This window comes from Hippopotamus amphibius, chromosome 2 (assembly GCF_030028045.1).
Source record: "Hippopotamus amphibius kiboko isolate mHipAmp2 chromosome 2, mHipAmp2.hap2, whole genome shotgun sequence".
Classification (NCBI taxonomy): Eukaryota; Metazoa; Chordata; class Mammalia; order Artiodactyla; family Hippopotamidae; genus Hippopotamus; species Hippopotamus amphibius.
Genome location: NC_080187.1, coordinates 176,825,958 through 176,847,994, shown reverse-complemented (window position 1 = coordinate 176,847,994; position 22,037 = coordinate 176,825,958). Strand labels below are relative to the sequence as shown.

The following is a 22,037-nucleotide window of genomic DNA, read 5'->3' as shown; positions in this document are numbered from 1 at the left end:
AAAAGGATAGAACCCATTGTACTCAGAATTTTGTTACCTTGATTTATAACTTTTAAATATTTCAATATGTGGCTAATGGACTTCCATTTTCACTCTTGCCCTTGTCTCCATAATTGTTAGAGGCAAGAAGTTTTCCTTTGGCTGGTTCAGTGACATGAGGAGCCCCAAGCTGTCAGAGGCCAGTTGTAGCTGTGTTCCCTTTGGAATATTCTTTCCTGGGGCACTAGGACCTCTGAATCTATTAAACCAAAGTTCACAAGAATAGGGAGCATAAATTTCCATAGTAAATTATTTGTCCCATTGTTAAAGTGACTTTTCCCCCCTTGGGTTCACATATTCTGGCTATAGGACAGATGGTAATATATGGTGGCCACTGGTTTAAGATATTTATATACTTCATCAGATAGCATTCTAAACTTACAAGGTTTTCATTTCCCAGTTGGTACAAAATGAACATTCACAAGGCCATTCTGTCACTCTATTGGTGATTTTTTTTCTGGAATATGGGGCATAGTAAGTATAGTAAATTCTGTTGTCACACTTCATTACCTATAAAAATGTGTCCAGATCCAAAATTGCATGGGATACCATAGGAACAGATAAGGTAGAAAAGGTATTCTATAAGTCTATAAATGGTAGTGCTAGCAGAAGCACCATGGTTGGGAAAGAAAAATCAGTATGCAGAAAAAATTTATATCACTATGAAGACAAGTCTTTAATCCTTCTAGAAAATACAGACAGTGAGTCTACTGAGAGTATGGTGAGGTGTGGCACCATAGAGTGTACTGAGGCTTTACTTTTGCATTGGCAGCTTGGGCACTTGGCCATAATGATAGCCAGGTCACCTGTAGTGAGGGTAAATTAATGTTAAGTCTATGCAGATACTTCAATTAGACAACAACCCAATAATAGTAGGGGAATTAAATACCACAATTACATCAATGGATAGATTATCCAGACAGAAGATCAATAGAGAAGCATTGGCCTTAAATGACACAATAGACTAGATGAACTTAACAGAACCTTTTATCTGAAAGGCACAGAATGCACATTTTTTCCAAGTGTTTATGAAACATTCTCCAGGAAAGATCACATGTTAGGCCACAAAACAAGTCTCAATGCATTTAAGAATACAGAAATCATATAAGACATCTTTTCTGACCACAACAGTATGAGAATAGAAATCAACTATAAGAAAAAAACTGGAAAAAAACCACAAAAATGTGTAGAGTAAACAACATGCTACTAAAAACATCAATGGATCAATGAAGAAAATAAAAGGAAATGAAAAATACCTGGAGACAAATGAAAATAGAAATACAACATTACAAGATCTAAGAGACACCATCTGTGGTTTATTGAATCCCTGGACGTGGAGCCACAGATATGGAGGTCCAATTATAAATTGACATGTGGATTTTCAACTTTATGGAGGGTCAGTACCTCTAATTGCCTTGTTGTTCAAGGGTTAACTGTATGCAATATTCCAGAGAATGACACTGCATTCTTAAAATATCATCTCCAAGCCAGTGGTTCAGCTGCAAATGCATTAAGCTTTTCATTTCTCTTTTATACCAGCAGATTCAGGATGGTGCAGTATGATATAGACAGTACATTCAATGGTTATATGCCAACTCCCACCTCCCTTTCTTTAGTGTAGATCCTTGGTATGATATTGTGTTTGAGGGATGCCATGTCTGTATATAAATTTCTCTGTAGTTTTTAGGAAAAATGATTGCTACAGAACCATACCAATTTGCATTGTGATTATCCCACTGATGCTTGCTATAAGTTTCACATCTTATCGCTTCTCAACCCACAGTTTTTCTAATTACATTATAGTCCAGGTAATGTGGCCCAAGAAGTAGGGTCCTTTGCACAGAGCTTGGAACTGCTGTAGAAGAAACTTTTTTAGATCCAGCATCCACTCAAAGTGGACAGACTTACACATCATCTGGCATATGGGTTGTGGTGGTATACCTGGATATAGACTATGCTTCTTCCAGAAAAATAATTACTGTTTTCCATACTGGCTGCAGCATTTTACATGCCCACCAACAATGTGCATTGGTTCCAGTTTCTTCATATGTTCACCAACACTTATTATCTTTTGTTTTTTGGTAATAGCTTTCCCAAGAGTTTTGATTTGCATTTCTCTGGTAATTAGTATGTGGATCACTTTTTCACATACCTGTTTGCTGTTTGTATGTCTCCTTTGGAGAAATGCCTGTTCAAATCCTTTGCCCATTTTTAATTGAGTGGGTTTTATTTTGATATTGAGTTGTTTGAGTTCCTTATATATTTTGGATACTAATCCCTAATCAGATATATGGTTTGTAAATATTTTCTCCAATGCTATAGTTTGCCTTTTGACTCTTTTTTTCTCTGTGCAGAAGTCTTACTTTGATGTAGTTCAAATTTTTCTAAATTTTGCTTGTGCTTGTGTTGCCTGTACTTTTGGTGTCATATCAGAGAAATTATTGTGAAACCCAATGGCATGAAGTTTTTCTCCTATACTTCTTCTATGACTTCTATAGATTCAGCTGTTACATTTAAGTCATTAATACATTTGATTGATTTTTATATAGGGTGTAAGATAAGAATCCAATTTCATTTTTTTGCATGTGGATCCATTTTTCCTAACATTATTTGTTGAGGAGATTGCCCTTTCCCTGCTGTGTTTCTTGTCACTTGCCAAAGATCAGTTGGCCATATATGTGCTGGTTTATTACTGGGCTCTGCAGTGTGTTCCATTGGTTTATATGTCTGCATTTATGTCAGAATCATAAATTTATCTCTATTTTATTCTTGCAGATGCTGTCATATATGTCAGAATCATAGTGTTTTGTAGTTTTACATACCGTAGGTTTGTAAAAACTTTGAAAGATGAACATATGATGCCTCTAGTTTTGTTTTCTCAATACTGCTTTGGCTCTCTGGGTCATATGTAGTTTCATATGAATTTCAGGATTTGTTTTCTGTCTATTTAAAAAATCTTTGGAATTGTGATAGGGATTGTAATAAATCTATGGATCACATAGGGTAGTATGGACAGTTTAACAGTATAAAGTCTTCTAATCCACAGTCATAGGATATCTTTCCATTTATCGAGTCTGCTTTAATTTCTTTCATCAATGAAAGTGTACAAGTCTTTTACCTCCTTGGTTAAATTTACCTCTATTTTATTCTTGCAGATGCTGTTAGGTATGTGTCTGCTTTCTTAATTTCCCTTTTGGATAGTTCACTGCTAGTGTATAGAAACACAATTGGATTATCATGTGATCCAGCAATCCAACTTCATAGTGTATATTCAAAAGAATTGAGATCAGGATCTCAAAAAGATACATGCACTTCCATATTCACTGTAGCATCATTCACAATAGTGAAGCTATAGAAACAACCCAAATATCCATTAACAAATGAATGGATAAAGAAAATGTGGTATGAGATCACTCAAAGCAATCTATAAATTTAATGAAATCCTTATCAAAATTCTAATGGCATTTTTCACAGAACTAGAACAAACAATCCTAAACTTTGTATGAAACCACAAGAGACCTCAAATAGCCAAAGCAATCTTGAGAAGAAAAACAAAGCTGGAGGTATCTTGCTTCCTGATTTCAAACTATATTACAGATTCTAGTAATCAAAACAGTATGGTATTTGCAAAAAAACAGACACATAGATCAATGGAACAAAGTAAAGAGTCCAGAAATAAACTCATGCATATGTGGTCAAATAATTTAAGACAAAGGAGGCAAGCATACAGAATGAGAAAGGAGAGTTTCTTCAATAAATGGTGGAAAACCTAGACAGCCACATTCAAAAAAATAAAACTAGACTACTATCTTATACCACATACAACAATAAGCTCAAAGTGGATTCAACACTTAATTGTAAGACTTGAAACCTGAAACTCATAGAATAAAACATAAGTGATAAGCTCCTTGATATCAGTTTGGTTATGAGTTGTTGGATCTGACTTCAAAAGCATGGGCAACAAAAGCAAAAATGATCAAGTTGGAACTACATCAAACTAAAAACCTTCTGCACAGAAAAAAAAAACAGAAATAAAATGAAAAATGCAACATACTGAATGGGAGAAAATATTTGCAAATCACAAATCTGAAAATAAGTTAATATCTAAAGTATATAAAAACTCAAACAACTTAATAGCAAAAACAAAAAAACCAAACAATGTGATTAAAAAATTGACAGAGGATCTGAACATTTTTTCAAAGGTCTGCAGATGGCTAACAAGCATATGAAAAGGTGCTCAACATCACTAATTATCAGAGAAATGCAAATCAAAATCTCAATGATAGAGAAAAACAAATATCATATATTAACGTACATATATGGAATATAGAAAAATGGTACATATCAACCGGTTTGCAAGGCAGAGATAGAGACACATATGTAGAGAACAAACATATGGACAGCAAGGGGGGAAAGTGGGGGGCGGGACTTTGGGTGGGATGAATTGGGAGATTGGGATTGCCATATATACATTACTAATAAGAAAAAAAACATCAAATCGTACACTTTAAATATATGCAGTTTATTGTATGTCAATTATATCTCAATAAAAGTTCTTAAAAAAATCTCAGTGATATATGACCTCACACCTATCACAATGGCTATTATCAAAGAGATAAGAAAGAGCACTGTTGATGAGGATGTGGAGAAAAGGAAACCCTGGTACAGTATTGGTGGGAATGTAAATTGTTGCAGCTCATATGGAAAACAGTAAAGAGGTTTCTCAAAAAATTAAAAATAGAACTACCATATGATCTAACAATTCCACTTCTGGGTATTTATCTGAAGAAAATGAAAGTGCTAATTAGAGAAGAAAATGATGTGAAGAGAGAGGGAGAAGATAGCCATCTACAAGACAAGGAAAGAGACCTAAAACTGATCCCTCCCTCACAGTCCTCAAAATGAACCGACCATTGGGAATGTAAATTGATACAGCCACTATGGAGAGCAGTATGGAGGTTCCTTGAAAAACTAAAAATAGAATTACCATATGACCCACCAATCCCACTACTGGGCATATACCCAGAGAAAACCATTATTCAAAAAGACACATGCACCCCAATGTTCATTGCAGCACTATTTACAATAGCCAGGTCATAGAAGCAACCTAAATGTCCATCAACAGATGAATGGATAAAGAAGATGTAGTACATATATACAATGGAATATTACTCAGCCACAAAAAGGAATGAAATTGGGACATTTGTAGAGATATGGGTGGACCTAGAGACTATCATAGAAAGTGAAGTAAGTCAGAAAGAGAAAAGCAAATGCCATATATTAACGCATATATGCTTAATCTAGAAAAATGGTACAGGTAAACCGGTTTGCAAGGCAGAAATAGAAGCACAGATGTAGAGAACAAACATATGGACACCAAGGGGGGAAAGCTGGGGGTGGGGGTGGGGTGGGATGAACTGGGAGATTGGGATTGCCACATATACATTACTAATAAGAAAAAAATATCAAATTGTACACTTTAAATATATGCAGTTTATTTGTATGTCAATTATATCTCAATAAAAGTTCTTAAAAAAGTCATTAGGAAAAAAGAAAACAACAACAAAACTAATGTAAGCACCTCAGTATTTTCCCATGAAGACTTATATTTCCTTAATTTTTATATTCTTAGTAAATATGTTTTTTAATTAAAAAAAAAAACAACCCTGTCAACACCTTGATTTTGAATGTCTAGGCTCCAGAATGTGAGACAGTAACTTCCATGTAAGACAACCAGTTTGTAGTGCTTTGTCGTAACAGCCCTGGCAAACCAGTATAGAACCTATCATCTATCAGATGGGAAATGATGGAGAATTTGGTTTGCTAATTTGTTATTTCATCTGTTTGCCTGTGTAAAAATGTCTCATTTTCACTGGAAGTAAAAAGATCCAAAGTCTGTATGTGTCTCTACTTTTGATGTCTTGGTAAATCTGATTCTACTTTTGATCTATAGGTGAGGTTGTAAAACTGAACCTGAGAGCTTTATGTGAAGCCGTTTCTCTATTTAAGACATGTTTTACTCTCACTATGTGAATGTGAAATATTTTCCCACATCAAGGAGATATTGATAACTTTTATACAAAGCCTCTAAAAATAGAGGCTCTGTAAGAATTGTTTATAGGGATTACTAATGCTGATATGACTCTAATAAACCCATATTCTAAAAAAGTCTTTTAACTGACTTCTACTGTTATTTATTTATTTATTTATTTATTTACTTACTTATGGCTACGTTGGGTCTTCGTTGCTGTGCGCGGGCTTCTTAGTGTGGTGGCTTTTCTTAGCGTAGTGGCTTTTCTTGTTGTAGAGCATGGGCTCTTGGCAAGTGGGCTGCAGTAGTTACAGCACGTGGGCTCAGTAGCTCCGTGGCATGTGGGATCTTCCCAGACCGGGGATCGAACCCATGTCCTCTGCATTGTCAGGCGGATTCTTAACCACTGTACCACCAGGGAAGTCCTACTGTTTTAAATGTGCTAGCTTTCTCAGAAAAAATTCTCCTAGAAATTACTAGCTCAAAAGCATTTTTACATGATCGAAATTCATATAATCAAACAAATTCTTGGACAATTCAGACTGATTTGATATTTTTTTTTGGGAAAACAGCTATGGATCTTCTTGCTCTTACCAGTATAGAGTAAAAATTAAGCATTTAAAATTAGAAAATATAGGGGCTTCCTAGGTGGCGCAGTGGTTAAGAATCCACCTGCCAATGCAGGGGACACAGGTTCGATCCCTGCTCCAGGAAGATCCCACATGCTGCAGAGCAACTAAGCCCGTGCACCACAACTGTTGAGCCTGTGCTTTAGAGCCCATGAGCCACAACTATTGAGCCCATGTGCTGCAACTACTGAAGCCCATGAACTTAGAGCCCGTGCTCTGCAACAAGAGAAGCCAGGGCAATGAGGAGCCCGCGCACCACAATGAAGAGTAGCCTCCACTCACCACAACTAAAGAAAGCCCTTGCACAGCAAAAAAGACCCAACACAGCCAATAAAATAAATAAATAAATAAATAAATAAAAAATAAAACAATAAAAAAAATTAGAAAAAATATAAAATTATGTGTATAATCTGAGTTATACTTCTGAGTACAGTGTATCCACTTCAGCTTAACATTTAACATCCTTCAGAATTTTAAGACCTGCTTTTTCGTCAAATACAGTAATTAGTGGATATTCTTTGAACAATTTAAAAATAATTTTGAATATCGAAACATTGGTCTGTGTGTGTGTGTGTGTGTGTGTGTGTGTGTGTGTATCATATCTTCTTTATACATTCACCTGCTGATGGAAACTTTCTTTGCTTGCATATCTTGGCTATTGCAAATAATGCTGTTATGAGTACTGGTGTGCAGGTATCTTTTCAAATTATGGTTTTTATTTTCTTTAGATACATACTCAGGAGTTGAATGGCTGGATCATATGGTAGTTCTATTTTTAGATTTTTTTTTTAAACCAGAACGTTTATTGCCCGACTAAAATCACTGCAATCCTTAAGATGAACTGAATGCTGCAACAGCTGCCCTCTTGGGTTTAGGTGTTGTTCCTTCACAGAGTCCATGCCTGAATCTGCAGTATACAATTTTTAGGTGCCTCATTCAACCAGTCCCGGTGGTATTTCGTCTCTTAGCTTTAGCACTCCAGTTATACTTTCTCTTTCACTTGGCCGGGTAGCCACATTTGCCACAGGTGGACTTAAGGAGGTGGTAGGCTTTAGAGCCACAGCGGCGGCACGTGTGCGTCTTATTCCGACGCTTTCCAAACGATGGCGTACCCTTCGTCATCTCGCTTCTGCCTCCGAGACCAAAGAGGCTGGAAGACTATTTCTAGATTTTTGAGGAACACCCATAGTGTTTTCCACAGTGGTTGCACCAATTTGTATTTCCATCAACAGTGTACAAGTGTCCCCTTTTTCTCAACATCCTCATCAACATTTGTTTAATAATAGCCATTCTGATAGGTGCAAGGTAATAATCTCATTGTGGCTTTAACCTGCATTTCTTTGTTTACTAAACATATTGAGCATCTTTTTTAGGTGCCTGTTGGCCATCTGTATGTATTCTTTGGAAAAGTGTCTATTTGGGTCTTCTATCCATTTTTAAATCAGTGTTTTTTTTTTTTTTAATTGATGTGTTGTATGAGCTACTATATATATTTTAGATATTAACCTCTTATTGGTCACATGCTTTGCAAATATTTTCTTCCCTACAGTAGGTTGTCTTTTTGTTTGGTTGATGGTTTCCTTTACTGTGAAAAAGCTTTTAAGTTTAATAAGGTCCCATTTGTTTATTTTTGCTTTTATTTCCTTTGCATTATGAGTCAGATCCAAAATAGTATGGCTATGACTTATGGGAAATAGTGTTGTGTAAGTTTTTTTGTTTTTTTTCAGCACTTTAAATATATCCCTCCACTGCCTTCTGTCCTGTAAATTTTTTGCTCAGAAATCAGCTTATATTCTTATGGGGTTTCCTTTGTGTGTGAGTAGTTAGAGTTTCTCTCTTGCTGCCTTTAAGATTCGCTCTTTAACTTATGCCATTTTAATTATAATATGTCATGGTGTGGTTCTCTTTGGGTTTATCTTGTTTGGGACTCTCTGTGCTTCCTGTATCTTGATGTCTATTTCCTTTCCCAGAGTAGGGAGGTTTTTGGCCATTATTTCCTCAGAGAAGTTCTCTGTCTCTTCTCTTTTCCTTCTTGGGCCCCTATAATGTGAATGTTACACCCTTGATATTGACCCAGAGTTCCCGTAAACTCTCATCATTAAAAAAAATTATTTTCTCTGTTCTGATTGGGCGACTTTCATTATTCCATCTCCAGATTGCTTATCTGTTCTGTATTATCTAGTGTTCTGTTGATTCCCTCTCATTACTTTTTGTTTGTTATTGAATTCCTCAGTTGTGATTGGTTCTATCTTATATTTTCTAAGTCCTTGTTGAAGTTCTCACTGAGTTCCTCCTTCCTTCTCTCGAGTTTGATGAACATGCTTATAACAATTTTTTAAAAACTCTTTATCAGTGCTCGCTTCGGCAGCACATATACTAAAATTGGAACGATACAGAGAAGATTAGCATGGCCCCTGCGCAAGGATGACACGCAAATTCGTGAAGCGTTCCATATTTTTGAGACGAAGCGAGAGAGTAGCACAGACATATATATACTACCAACTGTAAAATAGTCAGTGGGAAGTTGTTGTATAACAAAGGGAGTCCAACTTGAGGATGGAAGATGCCTTAGAGGACTGGGGCGGGGAGGGTGGGGGGGACTCGAGGTGGGGGGGAGTCAAGGAAGGGAGGGAATACGGGGATATGTGTGTAAAAACAGATGATTGAACCTGGTGTACCCCCCCAAAAAAAAATAATAAAAAAAAAACAAAAACAAAAAACTCTTTATCAGATAAATTATTTAGCTCCATTTCATTAGGTGTTTTTCTGCTGTTTTATTTTGTTCTTTTATTTGGAACATATTCTCCTGTCTTCTCATTTTGTTTCACAATGATTCTTGTTTCTGTGAATGAGATGAAACAGCTACCTCTCCTGGTCTTGAAAGAGTGGCCTTTTCTAGGAGCACCCTCTGAGTTGATTGCTTTGGCCTTGGGGCTTTGGCAGTTGAATTGGAGTGCTAGAATTTGGGCTGGGAGCAGTGCTTAGGGAGTGCTTTACCTGAAGCCATCTTGGAGGGAAGACTGGGGATTGAAGAGGTACAGACTAGGGAGTCACCAGGTGGGCGGTCAAAAATGGGGCTTGTTAGCACTTCTGTCCTCCAAGAGGGCTTCATAGTTCCCTGATTGTTTGACAGATGATCTAAGGTTTCTAAATGGATTTTTCCCTGTACCGTCTAGGTGCCCTTTAAACTGCTGTTTTTCACTGTGTCTAACAGCGGGTGAGTCTGTATTCTGCCCCTTAGCTACATCTCTCCCTGCAGCAAGTTGCCATGATGGTTGTGGGGTTCCCTTGGGTATCATGTTGCATCATTCCTACCTGTTCTTATGTAGACTAACTGTGTGCAATAGGTATTCAATCAGCCTTCAGATCTTCAGCAATAATTTCTCTATTTGTAGGTATAAATTCAGTGTGTCTGTGGGAGGAGAAGAGCTCAGGGTCTTCCTCTGCTGCCATTTTGCCCTTCCCCCCAGTCAGGGAATACTGTAGTTGTACCCATCCCAGGGAAGGAAAGATGGCCTGTGGTACAGATCTTACTAATTTGTGGACAGGGCCAATGGTTGTTTTGTTTAAGACCTAAGAAAGAACAAGTGTATAAATTTCTTGAGATGGAGACTAGGGGGAGTTATGTGGATGGACTTTTCAGAGAGGACAGAGAGAATGCCCATGTAAAAATCTATTAGAGAGTATTCACTATACAGGAACAAGATGACTTGCCTCTGTGATGTACATCAGCCTCTTTTCCTTAGGCTAGTAGTGCATCATTGATACCACATACTCTTCTTTCTTAATTGGCTCTAAAGAGTGGCTATAGAAGCATAATTGAAGTCTCTGCATAGACACAGCAACAAGAATTTCCCCTCACTGTGGGTGATCTGGCTACCATTATGACTGAGTGCCCAAGCTGGCAATGCAAAAGTAAAGCCTTAGGACCCTGGATGGTGCCACACCTTACCATACTCCCAGGAGACTCACTGTCCACCTGTTCTGGAAGGATTAGAGACTTACATTCATAGTGATATAAATTTATTCTGGGTACTGATTTTTCTTTCCCAACAATGGTGCTTCTGCTAGCACTACCATTATGGACTAACAGAACACCTTTTCTTTGGTGTCCCATGCAGCTTTGGCTCTGGACACATTTTTATTGAAAGTAAAGTGTCACAACAGGCTCATGCCCCTAGAATTCACCAGACTTACTCATGCTCAATAATCCAGAAACATGTCACTGATGGAGTGGTAGAATGGTCTGATAAATGGGTCACATTTCGTGTCAACTGGAGGGTGAACAACTTGAAAGTTCAGGACACTGCCTATTTGATGCACTACATACCTTAAACCAATGGCCACTATATATTGCCATCCATCCTACACCCAGCACATGTGAACCCAACGTGCAGAAGTCACTTTAACAATAGGACCAAATTATTCACTATGGAAATTTATGCTTTTTATTATTGTAAACTTTGGTTTAGTAGGTTCAGAGGTCCAAGTGCCCCAGGAAGAATGTTCCAAAGGGAACACAGCTGAGACTAGTCTCTGACAACTTTGAGCTCTTCATATCACCGAATCAATCAATGGAAAAGGGCTTGCCTCTGCCAATTGTGGGGACTAGGGAAACACTAAAAATGGAAGCCCATAAACCATATATTGAAATATTTGAAGGTTATAAATCAAGGTAACAAAATCCTGAGCACAGTGTGTTCTATCCTTAAATGTTGATAAACATAAATATGTTGTTTCCTCTTCATCTCTAGTGTCTATTTTTTTTTTTTTTTTGGCTGCACTGTGCAGCTTGTGGGATCTTACCTCACTGACTAGGGACTGAACCCTGGGCCACAGTGGTGAAAGTGCCAAGTCCTAACCACTGGACCACAAGGGAATTTCCTCTAGTGTCTTATGAGTCTTTTGGACCTTTGTTCTGGCCAAACCAAATAGGTCCCTAGGGGTAAAGTCTCTTGATCCATGAACTCCTTATAAATTCCAGTCTTTGCAGTATCACTTGGTCATGGTCCTCTAGAGCTGTTAATAACCTTTGTTTCCACATGTGGTAAGATTTTATGGAATTTTGTGTTAGAGAACTCAAGAAAATCTAAGACTCTATGAGGATTCTCTTTTCTTTGTACAGGTAAAATAGAAGAATGAGAATAAATTTAACATTAAGGAGAGTAGCTATGGTGTCATACATGATTCTGTTTTGGAACAGCTACGGACAGGAGGCATATCTTTAAGTTTGTGAGTGGTATCCTAAAGCAACATAGGTAGCCTCTGGCGTAACAAATGGACCATTAATGGAGCATAATTGTGAAAAGGGTACTGACATGTTGAATAAGGTAAACTGACCTTGAATTTAACAGAATCCCGCAGTGTTAAAGTGAAAGACATTATGAAAAGTGACATGACTATACTGTTGGGAGTCAGCCCTCTGTTGTCAGTGATGGTTATATGAGTGATTCTCCTCCTCCGCAATTCCAGGGTAATAAAGTACAGTCAGTGTTGTTCTGTTAGGTTCCATATCAATACTTCCCTCCCCTGTAAAATCATTTTTCCTCAAATTCCCAGTTCTTATGTAGTGGAAGGTACTGAGACCCAAAGGGCAAATAAACTTACAACTCAATGTGTATAACTGATAAGGTTTATGGAGAAAGTCTTCCAAGAGAATGAGTACTTAAAAGGCACAGCGTTATAAGTTATGATTATAAAATTTCTGAAAAGTGGATCCAGAAAGTAATGAAAATCACATCCCATAAACTACCTCTTAATTTATAATAGGCCTTTTCTTTTCTCTTTGTCATTATACACATACTTTCCTTAGCTCCTCTTCCTTTTTACTTTTCATTTTGACACAGTTTACTTCTTTTTCCTTAATTCTTCTTCACTTTTATAATTTCCATTTTTCTGGTTTTTTTTTTTTGGTCCCTTCAGAACTCCTCTCAGTCTTTTTATCCATCTTCTTAGTTACATAATCATCCATATTTTCTCAATCACCTGGTTAGGCCCTCTTATGTCTTTGCTGAATTGTTATATTATGCATAATCTACTATATCTATTACTATATGAATTGCAATCTGATTTTCCCATATTGGAGGCTACCTTTGTTAAGTTTAGATCATAATTTCCACCTCAATGAAACCTTTAGCCTATATTTGATGGAGGCAATATTTTTAGTGTCTTCCTCCTTCCTTTTTTATTCTAAGCATGTGTTAGCAGTTGAGGTTATGAAAAAGAATAAACGCAATTCATCCCCTCAATCCACTTACATATATAACTAACTATAATGTAACATGATAAGTGATGCTTTGGAGCATGAATGAAGTGCTATGAATAGAAACATAGACAAAGAAGGTATGAATCTGCTTATACTGTGAAGAGGTTGTAGGAAAGCGAGTCTAAATATTATAGCATGTGTTTATGTTGAGGTGTGGATTATACTTCTCTTCCAGAGAGAAGAGCAGTGGGTGGAAATGGTGGAAAGGTGGAAGGTGAGTTGGGGAAGAAGGACCAGTATATTTAAAGGTACGTAGGGTGTGAGACCTTGTCAGGTAATAAACAGGTGATGACGGATCATGAGGTGCAAGAAAGGAAGTAGGAAAAATAAGTTGCAAAATAAGGTTAAAAAGAATCAGATTCAAGCAGCTTTGATTGCTCTGTTAGGAGTTTGAGATTCATCTGGAAGCAAAAAAGGACTCGTTAAATTATCAACACTATCATTCAGTCTGTTTTGAAAGCTGCTGGATTTTTGTTGGAAAGGCAAAAACAGTTGAACGAGAGGATCTTGATGAGATTTCACAGTAGATCTAGTGAGAACTGATGGAGGTAGGGGCAGGGAGAAGAGAAAGGAGCAGATACATGGCAGATGCATTAAAATAAAAAAGAAATTCTGACATATTTCACCACTTTAGAAAGTACCCAAAACTGTACGATTGGCATTGTTGAATATTTAACAATGAACATTTATTATTTTTCTATCAGATTTTTTTGGTAGTAAATTATTAAAAATAAAATTGAATTTACTTCTCCTGTAAGATTCCTCTTTTTGCCTAGCCAGAGAAAATCACTGTTCTGAAGTTGTTGAATAGTCTGCTTCTTCAAACTTTTATAATTCTAATATAAATATATATACATATAAAAATTTATATATATTTAATACTATTTAATAATTATTGTTTTTTGAAATTCAAATTATATCATTTTACATGTATTATTTTATTTATTTAAAGATATTTTCATCAAATATTTTCTTTACTAATTTTATTTATTTATTTAAAAATATTTTCCCCTTAAATCTTTTCTTTAATAATTTTTTTTATTTATTTATATTTATTGGCTGCATTGGGTCTTTGTTGCTGTGTGTGGGCTTTCTGTAGTTGTGGAGAGCGGGGGCTACTCTTCATTGAGGTGTGGGGGCTTCTTATTACCGTGGCTTCTCTTGTTGCAGAGCTCGGGCTGTAGGCGCACAGGCTTCAGTAGTTGCGGCACGTGCACTCAGTAGTTGTGGCTCACGGGCTTAGTTGTTCCGCAGCACGTGGGATCTTTCTGGACCAGGGCTTGAACCCGTGTCGCCTGCATTGGCAGGCAGATTCTTTACCACTGTACCACCAAGGAAGCACATACATGTATTATCTTAACATTTGATGTTTTTAATTTAATATTACATTTTTGAGGTTTTTTCATGATGACAACTATAAATACAATTGTTTCCTTTCCAAATAATTTATTACATTCCATCAATTTATAGTAATTTACTTATATATGACCTCATTGTGGACATACATGTTTTTTCCATTACCAGGGGCATTAAAAAGAAGGAATTAACTGTTGGGAAAAGGGCTCAGGGATGAAATGGATATTACCCACGATCACCAAGTTATTAGGTAACAGAATATGAAGTATGGTTTTTCAGATACTGTAGCCTATACTCATTTACTATCCCATGCAGATTCTTTAAAAAATAATGAAAATAATTGCTATGAGATATTGTAGGAGCTGAAATAGAGACAAATTCAAAGAGTGATGCAATCATGCACATAGTTTATCTTTAATATAAAGTCCCAGGAGTCTAGAGTTCCTGCATCCACACTGAGATTGATGAGCAACCTCAATATACTTTGAGTCGAATGGGGCACTGAAGGTTTTTTACTGAAGACCTGTTATGTCCTCTAGCACTCTTCAGGGCACTGTGGAGCTTATAAAGAAACATGATGGGTAGAATTGTCTTATAAATCCATTTAGGTAGTGAAAAATGAAACACTAGAAATCAGAAAACTATACAGATTGGAGGAATCAAGAGTGATTTCATGCAGGAGGCAGAACTTGAATACAGGCAACTTTATGGAGGTTTCCAAGTAGTTCGGTCATGCTGGTCCTCTTTAGGTGTCTGAGGCCCCTCTGGAGATAGAGAGGTTGAGTGGAACAAATTAAACTGCCATTTATATCATGAGTCCATCCAAAAAACCTGTTCTGAATAAGAGTACTTGCCTAAACAAGTAGACCAAGAAAAATGTTTTATCAAACTGCCAAGTTTCCCAGGACACTGAGGTACATTAATTAGTGATAGAAAGTTATCAGGGGTGATTAATCCTGGAGAACTAGGCAGCAGTTACCAGCATGACACTAAATGACAGTCATCAGGTCTAATAGGAGCTTATCTTTCCCCCAATAATTTCTACTATCACCCTGTTACATTTTTTTGTTCAGATTGTATCCTCAGGAAGTCATGAATAAAGAAAAAAATAAAGCAGAAAATTGGGAGGGGACTGATCTTGGAGTCAGTAGATTTGGGTTCTAGTATAAGCGCTAACACTAAGTAAACTTACAGTTTTGGTCAATTTATTTAACATATTTGGGTATTTATTTCCTGATCTATAATGACCCGTGATTTTTGTAAATAAAGGATACTGAATTTATCAGTAGGTCCCCAAGTTGACCTCACTGATTTCAGTCTCTTTGACTAGTTTGAAGACTTCCTTTTAGTCTTATTCCTACTTTTGGTTTTCCTCCAGACAAATTTTCACTTTCCTGAATTCCCCAGACCCTTGATCTTTCCCTCTTTACTCACGTGGTCAGTGTTTAACACAAGCAAACACATTTGGTCTTGAAAAACATGGAGTTAGGGGCACCAACCCCCTGGGCAGTAGAAAATACATGTATAACTTGTCTCCTCCCAATTTAACTACTAATTATTTATTGTTCACTGGAAGGCTTACTAATAATATAAACAGTGGATTAACACATAGTTTGTATGTGACATATATCATATACTATACTTAACAATAAAGTAACTTAGAGAAAGAAAATATTAAGAAAATCATAAGTAAGAGAAAATATATTTGTAGTACTGTAACTTCACATCATCAGTTTACAAGGTAATTCATCTGTCTGTCAGCACCTACATCTATGTGTCTTATAGGATACCAAACCCTATAGATTTTACAAGTATTACTAACCCTACACATCAAAAATGAAAAGTTAATGTGAAAAAGAAATTCGTATTTAATCATAGTTATAACAATTTATGTATTGTTAACAAAGAAGCAGCAATATAATTGCTTTATGGTAGCTTAGGGTAATTGACACAATTGTTTCATGGTAGCCTTGCCTATACAATAGTGAATAAATCATTATAAAATTTTTATGGCATATAGAATTGCAACCATATTCATAACAGTGTTGGAAACATTGTTTTATTTTTGAAAAACCACTTATCTGTGACTATAGGCTGATACACAATTTCTGCAATTGAGAGAGAGAAATAGAGGCATACTGTATGGTAAGGTAATTTTTGAAAGCAGTTATTAAAGAGTAATAAAACTAACTAATGATTAATTTTATATTAAAGATTACTCACCTAATGTCTATATAAGGATAGGCTATCCACTTCAATACAAGTCATGCACACAATGTTCTACATGTATATTTTCATAAATTTATTGCAAAAATCCACATATATGCAGACTTGGACTGTTCAGAATCATGTTGTTCAAGTGTCAACTGTACATATTTTTCACCCTTTCAGCAAAAAATTATTTGTGATTGTAGATTTTTGAGACATTGGATTGAAGAAGACAGATGTGATCCTTAACTTTATGGGGCTTGCAGAATAGTTGGAAAGGAGAAATTGAATAAATAATAAATTACATTTGTGGAGAGTACTAGTAAGAAATACAGTGTTCTTTGAGAGGAAATCAGTTAAACATACAAGAAGAGAGTTTAACTTCTATCACTAAAAAAATGTGAATATACAATGGAATATTACCCAGCCATAAAAAAAAAAATGAAATTGGGCCATTTGTAGAGACATGGATGGACTTAAGAGTCTGTCACTCAGAGTGAAGTAAGCCAGAAAGAGAAAAACAAATATCGTATATTAACACATGTATGTGGAATCTAGAAAAATGGTACAGATGAACCTATTTGTAGGACAAATAGAGACGCAGACATAGGGATTGGACATGTGGGCATAGCAGTGGGGAGGAGGGTGGCATGAACTGGGAGATTGGGATTGACGTATGTGCACTGCCATGTGTAAATTAGTGAGTGGGAACTTGCTGTATAGCACAGGGAGCTCAGCTCGGTGCTCTGTGGTGACCTAGATGGGTGGGTGGGGAGGTGGGTGAGAGGGAGGTCCAAGAGGGAAGAGATATGTGTATGCATATAGCTGATAGTTTGTTGTACAGCAGAAACTAACACAACATTGTAAAGAACTATATACCAATTTAAAAAATATAAAAAAGTTAGTGTAAATATTATATTCATCATAATTATTTATTGAAATATATAGTCTGACATGAGAGTTTGATGCTCCCTGTTGCTCAATAGTGTTTTATTTTCTTATTCATTCATTCATTATGCCTCACATATTGAGTGCTGTTAGGGTAACTTAAATAGAGAATTAGACTTAACATTACTGATGGGCAAGTGAAATAAAGAGAGGTAAACATGATGTTTACTGAATACTTAACATAGCCATATGATTAAGATGCATCAATCATTTTATTAATTACAATTTCATAGACAAACTGAGTGAAGCTGAAAGAATTTAAGTAACTTGCCCATGATCAAGTGGTTTAACATTAATATAAATCTTGGTAATATAAATTCAACACATATTCCTTTTGCTAAGCTATGATGTATCTCTAAATAAGAGCAAAAAATTATAGGGTAATATGATAAGTCCTCATATACAGATTTGTAAAAGTGGTGTCTACTACATTATGCACTTCATAATTTTAAGTTTTTCAGATCAAGTGTCAGTACCTTAAAGCAACGTTTCTCAAATTACTTGTGTTGAAGGATAGCTTTTTTTTTGTTTTTTTTAAATTTGTAGTCTTTCATGGACTAGTATTTTGGTAAAACACAAAGCAGAAACTTCAGTGCCACTGTAACGTCAAATTGCTAGAGACGTTTCTAAATATTCACAATCTCTGTACCACATATGATATAAACTGGTAACAGATAGTTCATGGACCTGCATCTCTCTGTGTGGACCACTTTTCCTTTGCTTCAAGTAGTTCAAATATGAATGTTCATAATCTCAGCCTTCAAGAATTTTACAGTCTGCTTGGTGAGTTAGAACTGTACTCAGTTCAGTATAATACAAGGGATAGTAAAATAAATGCTAGTAATAATAAAACAAGACTTCATAGATGTGGTAAACATTTAAGTAATATTGAAGATGAAATGTTCCCATAGGTGGGGCAGAGGAAGGTTTATAGGCTTGAGAGATTGCAATAGTGATTAGTTCTATATGACTGGGGCAGATCATATTAGTTTTGAACCCAAAGTCGAAAGGTTTGGGGTTGAATACTGTTACTCCTGTTGACCATCTAGTATCTCATGAGTAATATCAGGGCATTCAGCCTGAAAGGAAACAGACGGTATTAAATGGACAGACAACTTAGTGGTAGAGAAAAGCTCCACATGACAGCTCCTGATTTTTCTGTGTGATCACAGTGCAAAGTCTGTGAGGTAGCTTTCAAGCTAAAGTAGAAACAGACTTTCATAAATTTGGCTTCTCTTCTAATTTATTAACATAATTATCATAATTTACATTTTTCCTATTGTTCTCCCTCAGGTAGCACTGCTAACAAAGCCCATGGATGGAGCAAATCACTCTGTGGTGTCAGAGTTTGTGTTCCTGGGAATCACCAATTCATGGGAGGTCCAGCTTCTCCTCTTTGTGTTCTCCTCTAGTTTATACGTGACAAGCATGATGGGAAACTCCCTCATTATGCTCACTGTGACTTCTGACCCTCACTTACACTCCCCCATGTACTTTCTGTTGGCCAACCTCTCCTTCATTGACATGGGTGTTTCTTCTATCTTTTCTCCCAAGATGCTTTATGACCTTTTCAGAAAGCGTAATGTCATCTCCTTTAGAGGCTGTGTCACCCAGATCTTCTTCATCCACCTCATTGGTGGTGTGGAGATGGTGCTGCTCATAGCCATGGCCTTTGACAGATACGTTGCCATATGTAAGCCTCTCCATTATCTGACCATCATGAGCCCAAGGACGTGCGTCTTCTTTATAGTGGCTGCCCGGATGATTGGCCTTATCCACGCCACGGTTCAACTGGCCTTCGTGGTAAACCTACCCTTCTGTGGCCCTAATGCCTTGGACAGCTTTTACTGTGACCTTCCTCGGTTGATCAAACTTGCCTGCATAGACACAGATCAGCTAGAGTTCATGGTCACAGCCAACAGCGGACTCATCTCTGTTGGCTCCTTCTTCATTCTGATCATTTCCTATATCATCATCATTCTCACTGTTCAGAAACACTCTTCAGCAGGTTCATCCAAGGCTCTGTCCACACTTTCAGCTCACATCACTGTGGTAGTCTTGTTCTTTGGTCCTTTGATGTTTTTCTATATATGGCCATTTCCCTCCACACATCTGGATAAGTTTTTGGCCATCTTTGATGCAGTTCTCACTCCTTTCCTGAATCCTATTATTTACACATTCAGGAATCACGAAATGAGGGTTGCAATGAGGAGAGTAAGCAGACAGCTAGTGAGTTACAGGAGATCTCCTAAATGATGACTGTTTTGTGAAGAGTTCTTGTTGATTACCGATGTTCATTATTGATGTACAAACTCAGAGGCTCTTGTTTGTCCCAAATTGATTTGATAGCACAAAGATATTGAGTCCATTTTGTCTTTCACTTAGGAAGGAGGGACACATTTTTGAAAAGAAAGTTACTTATAAAGTATTTTAAATCAAAGTTTACAGAAATCTTGGGCCTAAATTCCTAAGTGATATTGTTTATAAGAAGGAATTTTTAGAAATACCTGAGAGGGAACACTTCTTTAGGGCCTTCAGGACAGGGAGAGTTATCTGCCAATCTACCCTAATTCGGGATAACTTCATTTTACCTTGATTACATTTGCAAACACCCTATTTCCAAGTGTGGTCACATTCACAGATATTGGGCCTTAGGATTTCAACATGTCTGTTTGGTGGACACAAATCAAGCCAGAACAGTAGTGTAGGTAGTATAGGCATCTGAAAACAAAAATGATCATAGGATAACTACCTATTAATCAGAGCAAATATATTTAAAATAAATAGTAGAAGAAACATTACTTCTTTCATAGTCAGTTAACTATACTTTTAAAGTAATGGAGCATGTAAAGTCAGCATAAGGTACAAAAAGTTATTTTTTTTTGAGCTAAAGAATCTCTGATAAGCAGGAAAATTACACATAGGTAAAGAATAACATTTACTGCTTTTAGTCAAGAGCAAAACAAATACATCAAGATAAATTTGTCATGTCATTCTAACAGAGAAAACCAAATTCTAGTCTTCGTTCAATACAGTATTTGGTGGTAAAGCATTCCTAAGTTTAAAAAAATAAATCTATCAAAGCTGAACTATGCAAACTTTGCCAAAAAACATGTATCATTTTCCTTTTCAATATCATTATTTAATTATTATGTATATATTTATTTATGTTTATTTTCATATATATATATATATACATGACCATGGCAAACAGAATTTACTTCTTAAAACTTCTACAGCTTTCATTGTGTTTCGTCTTTTACTATCCTCTTTCAGACTTTGGAATAAGCAGACATTTTATCATAGGATAAGTCTGTCCTTTTATTCCCCTTGATGAACAAAACCAGACCCTATTACCTTGCACTGTTTATTATATTTTGTGTGTGTGGGGGGCTATAATTACAGTTTCAGTCACCCATTTTATGACTTTAACCAAAGTAACTAACATTTATTTTACAGACAGGACTCTGTTAAAAAGAAAAAAAGGAGCCTGAAAATAGTTTGTGGCAAAAACTGATTTTTTTAAATTAAAAGAACTTTAAAAAAATATTAAAGCATAGTTGATTTATAATGTATTAGTTTCAAGTATACAGCAAAAGTGCTTCTGGTTTGTTTGTGTGTGAGGTTTGTGTGTGTGTGTGTATGTATATATATTCCTTTTTCATATTTTTTTCCATTATAGGTTATTACAAGATACTGAATACAGTTCCCTGTGCTATACGGTAGGTCCTTGTCATTTATTTTATATATAGCAGTATGTATGTGTTAATCCCAAACTCCTAATTTATCCCTCCCTCACCCTTCCCCTTTGGTAACCATATGTTTGTTTTCTATGTCTGTGAGTCTATTTTTGTTTTGTAAATAATTTCACTTGTATAATTTTTTAAGATTCCATAAGTGATAGCATATGATATCTGTCTGACTTACTTCACTTAGTATGATAATCTATAGGTCCATCCATGTTGCTGCAAATGTCATTATTTCATTCATTTTTATTGCTGAATAATAAATACTCCATTGTATGTACCATATCTACTTTATTCATTCATCTGTCGATGGGCATTTATGGTGCTTCCATGTCTTGGCTATTGTAAATAGTGCTTCTGTGAACACTGGGGTACATGTATCTTCTTGAATTAGAGTTTTCATCTTTTTTAGATATACGCCCAGTAGTGGGATTGCTGAATCGTACAGTAACTCTGTTTTTTAGTTTGGCAAAAACTGATTTTAATCAGAAACTAATGCACTCTGGAAAAACAGATCTCAGTATAGAAGTGGGGTGAATTTCCAATACAATTAGAACAAGTGGGAATTTACCACCAAAGAGCAGCAGGTGGGGTAGGAGGGCATGGCAGTGGATGGAAATAAAGAGGAAACACTAAAGCTGTAGAGAATTCTTGCTCACCTGACTTAACTAGGTGCTTGCTGAGGGCAGGCCAGGGTGATTAGATATCAAAAGTAAGGGTTTAGAACTTTTATTAGATATCAAGGCTGGGGAATTTCCTCTAAAATAATTTAGTAGGATTCTTGCTACAACTGGTTGAGGCCTAGTGGAGAAGAG

At 36.3% G+C, this 22,037-nt stretch overlaps 1 protein-coding gene, 1 non-coding gene and 1 pseudogene across 2 annotated transcripts; 2 read left to right on the top strand and 1 right to left on the bottom strand.

Annotated features, from left to right (window-relative positions):
• Positions 1-7,499: 7,499 nt before the first annotated feature.
• On the bottom strand, positions 7,500-7,821 carry LOC130846318 (60S ribosomal protein L37-like; annotated as a pseudogene).
• A 1,230-nt stretch (positions 7,822-9,051) lies between these two features.
• Positions 9,052-9,158, top strand: LOC130847662 (U6 spliceosomal RNA). The gene has a single exon (XR_009052408.1). It is a non-coding gene; the product is annotated as a U6 spliceosomal RNA (small nuclear RNA).
• A 9,632-nt stretch (positions 9,159-18,790) lies between these two features.
• LOC130845766 (olfactory receptor 4F3/4F16/4F29-like) lies at positions 18,791-19,732 on the top strand. The gene has a single exon (XM_057723471.1). The coding sequence runs from the start codon at positions 18,791-18,793 to the stop codon at positions 19,730-19,732; it is 942 nt and encodes a 313-aa protein (XP_057579454.1).
• The last annotated feature ends 2,305 nt before the right edge of the window (positions 19,733-22,037 follow it).

Bases quoted from the DNA above. Each gene is read 5' to 3' on its own strand.
- LOC130845766 (XM_057723471.1), top strand. From the start codon at position 18,791: ATGGATGGAGCAAATCACTCTGTGGTGTCAGAGTTTGTGTTCCTGGGA.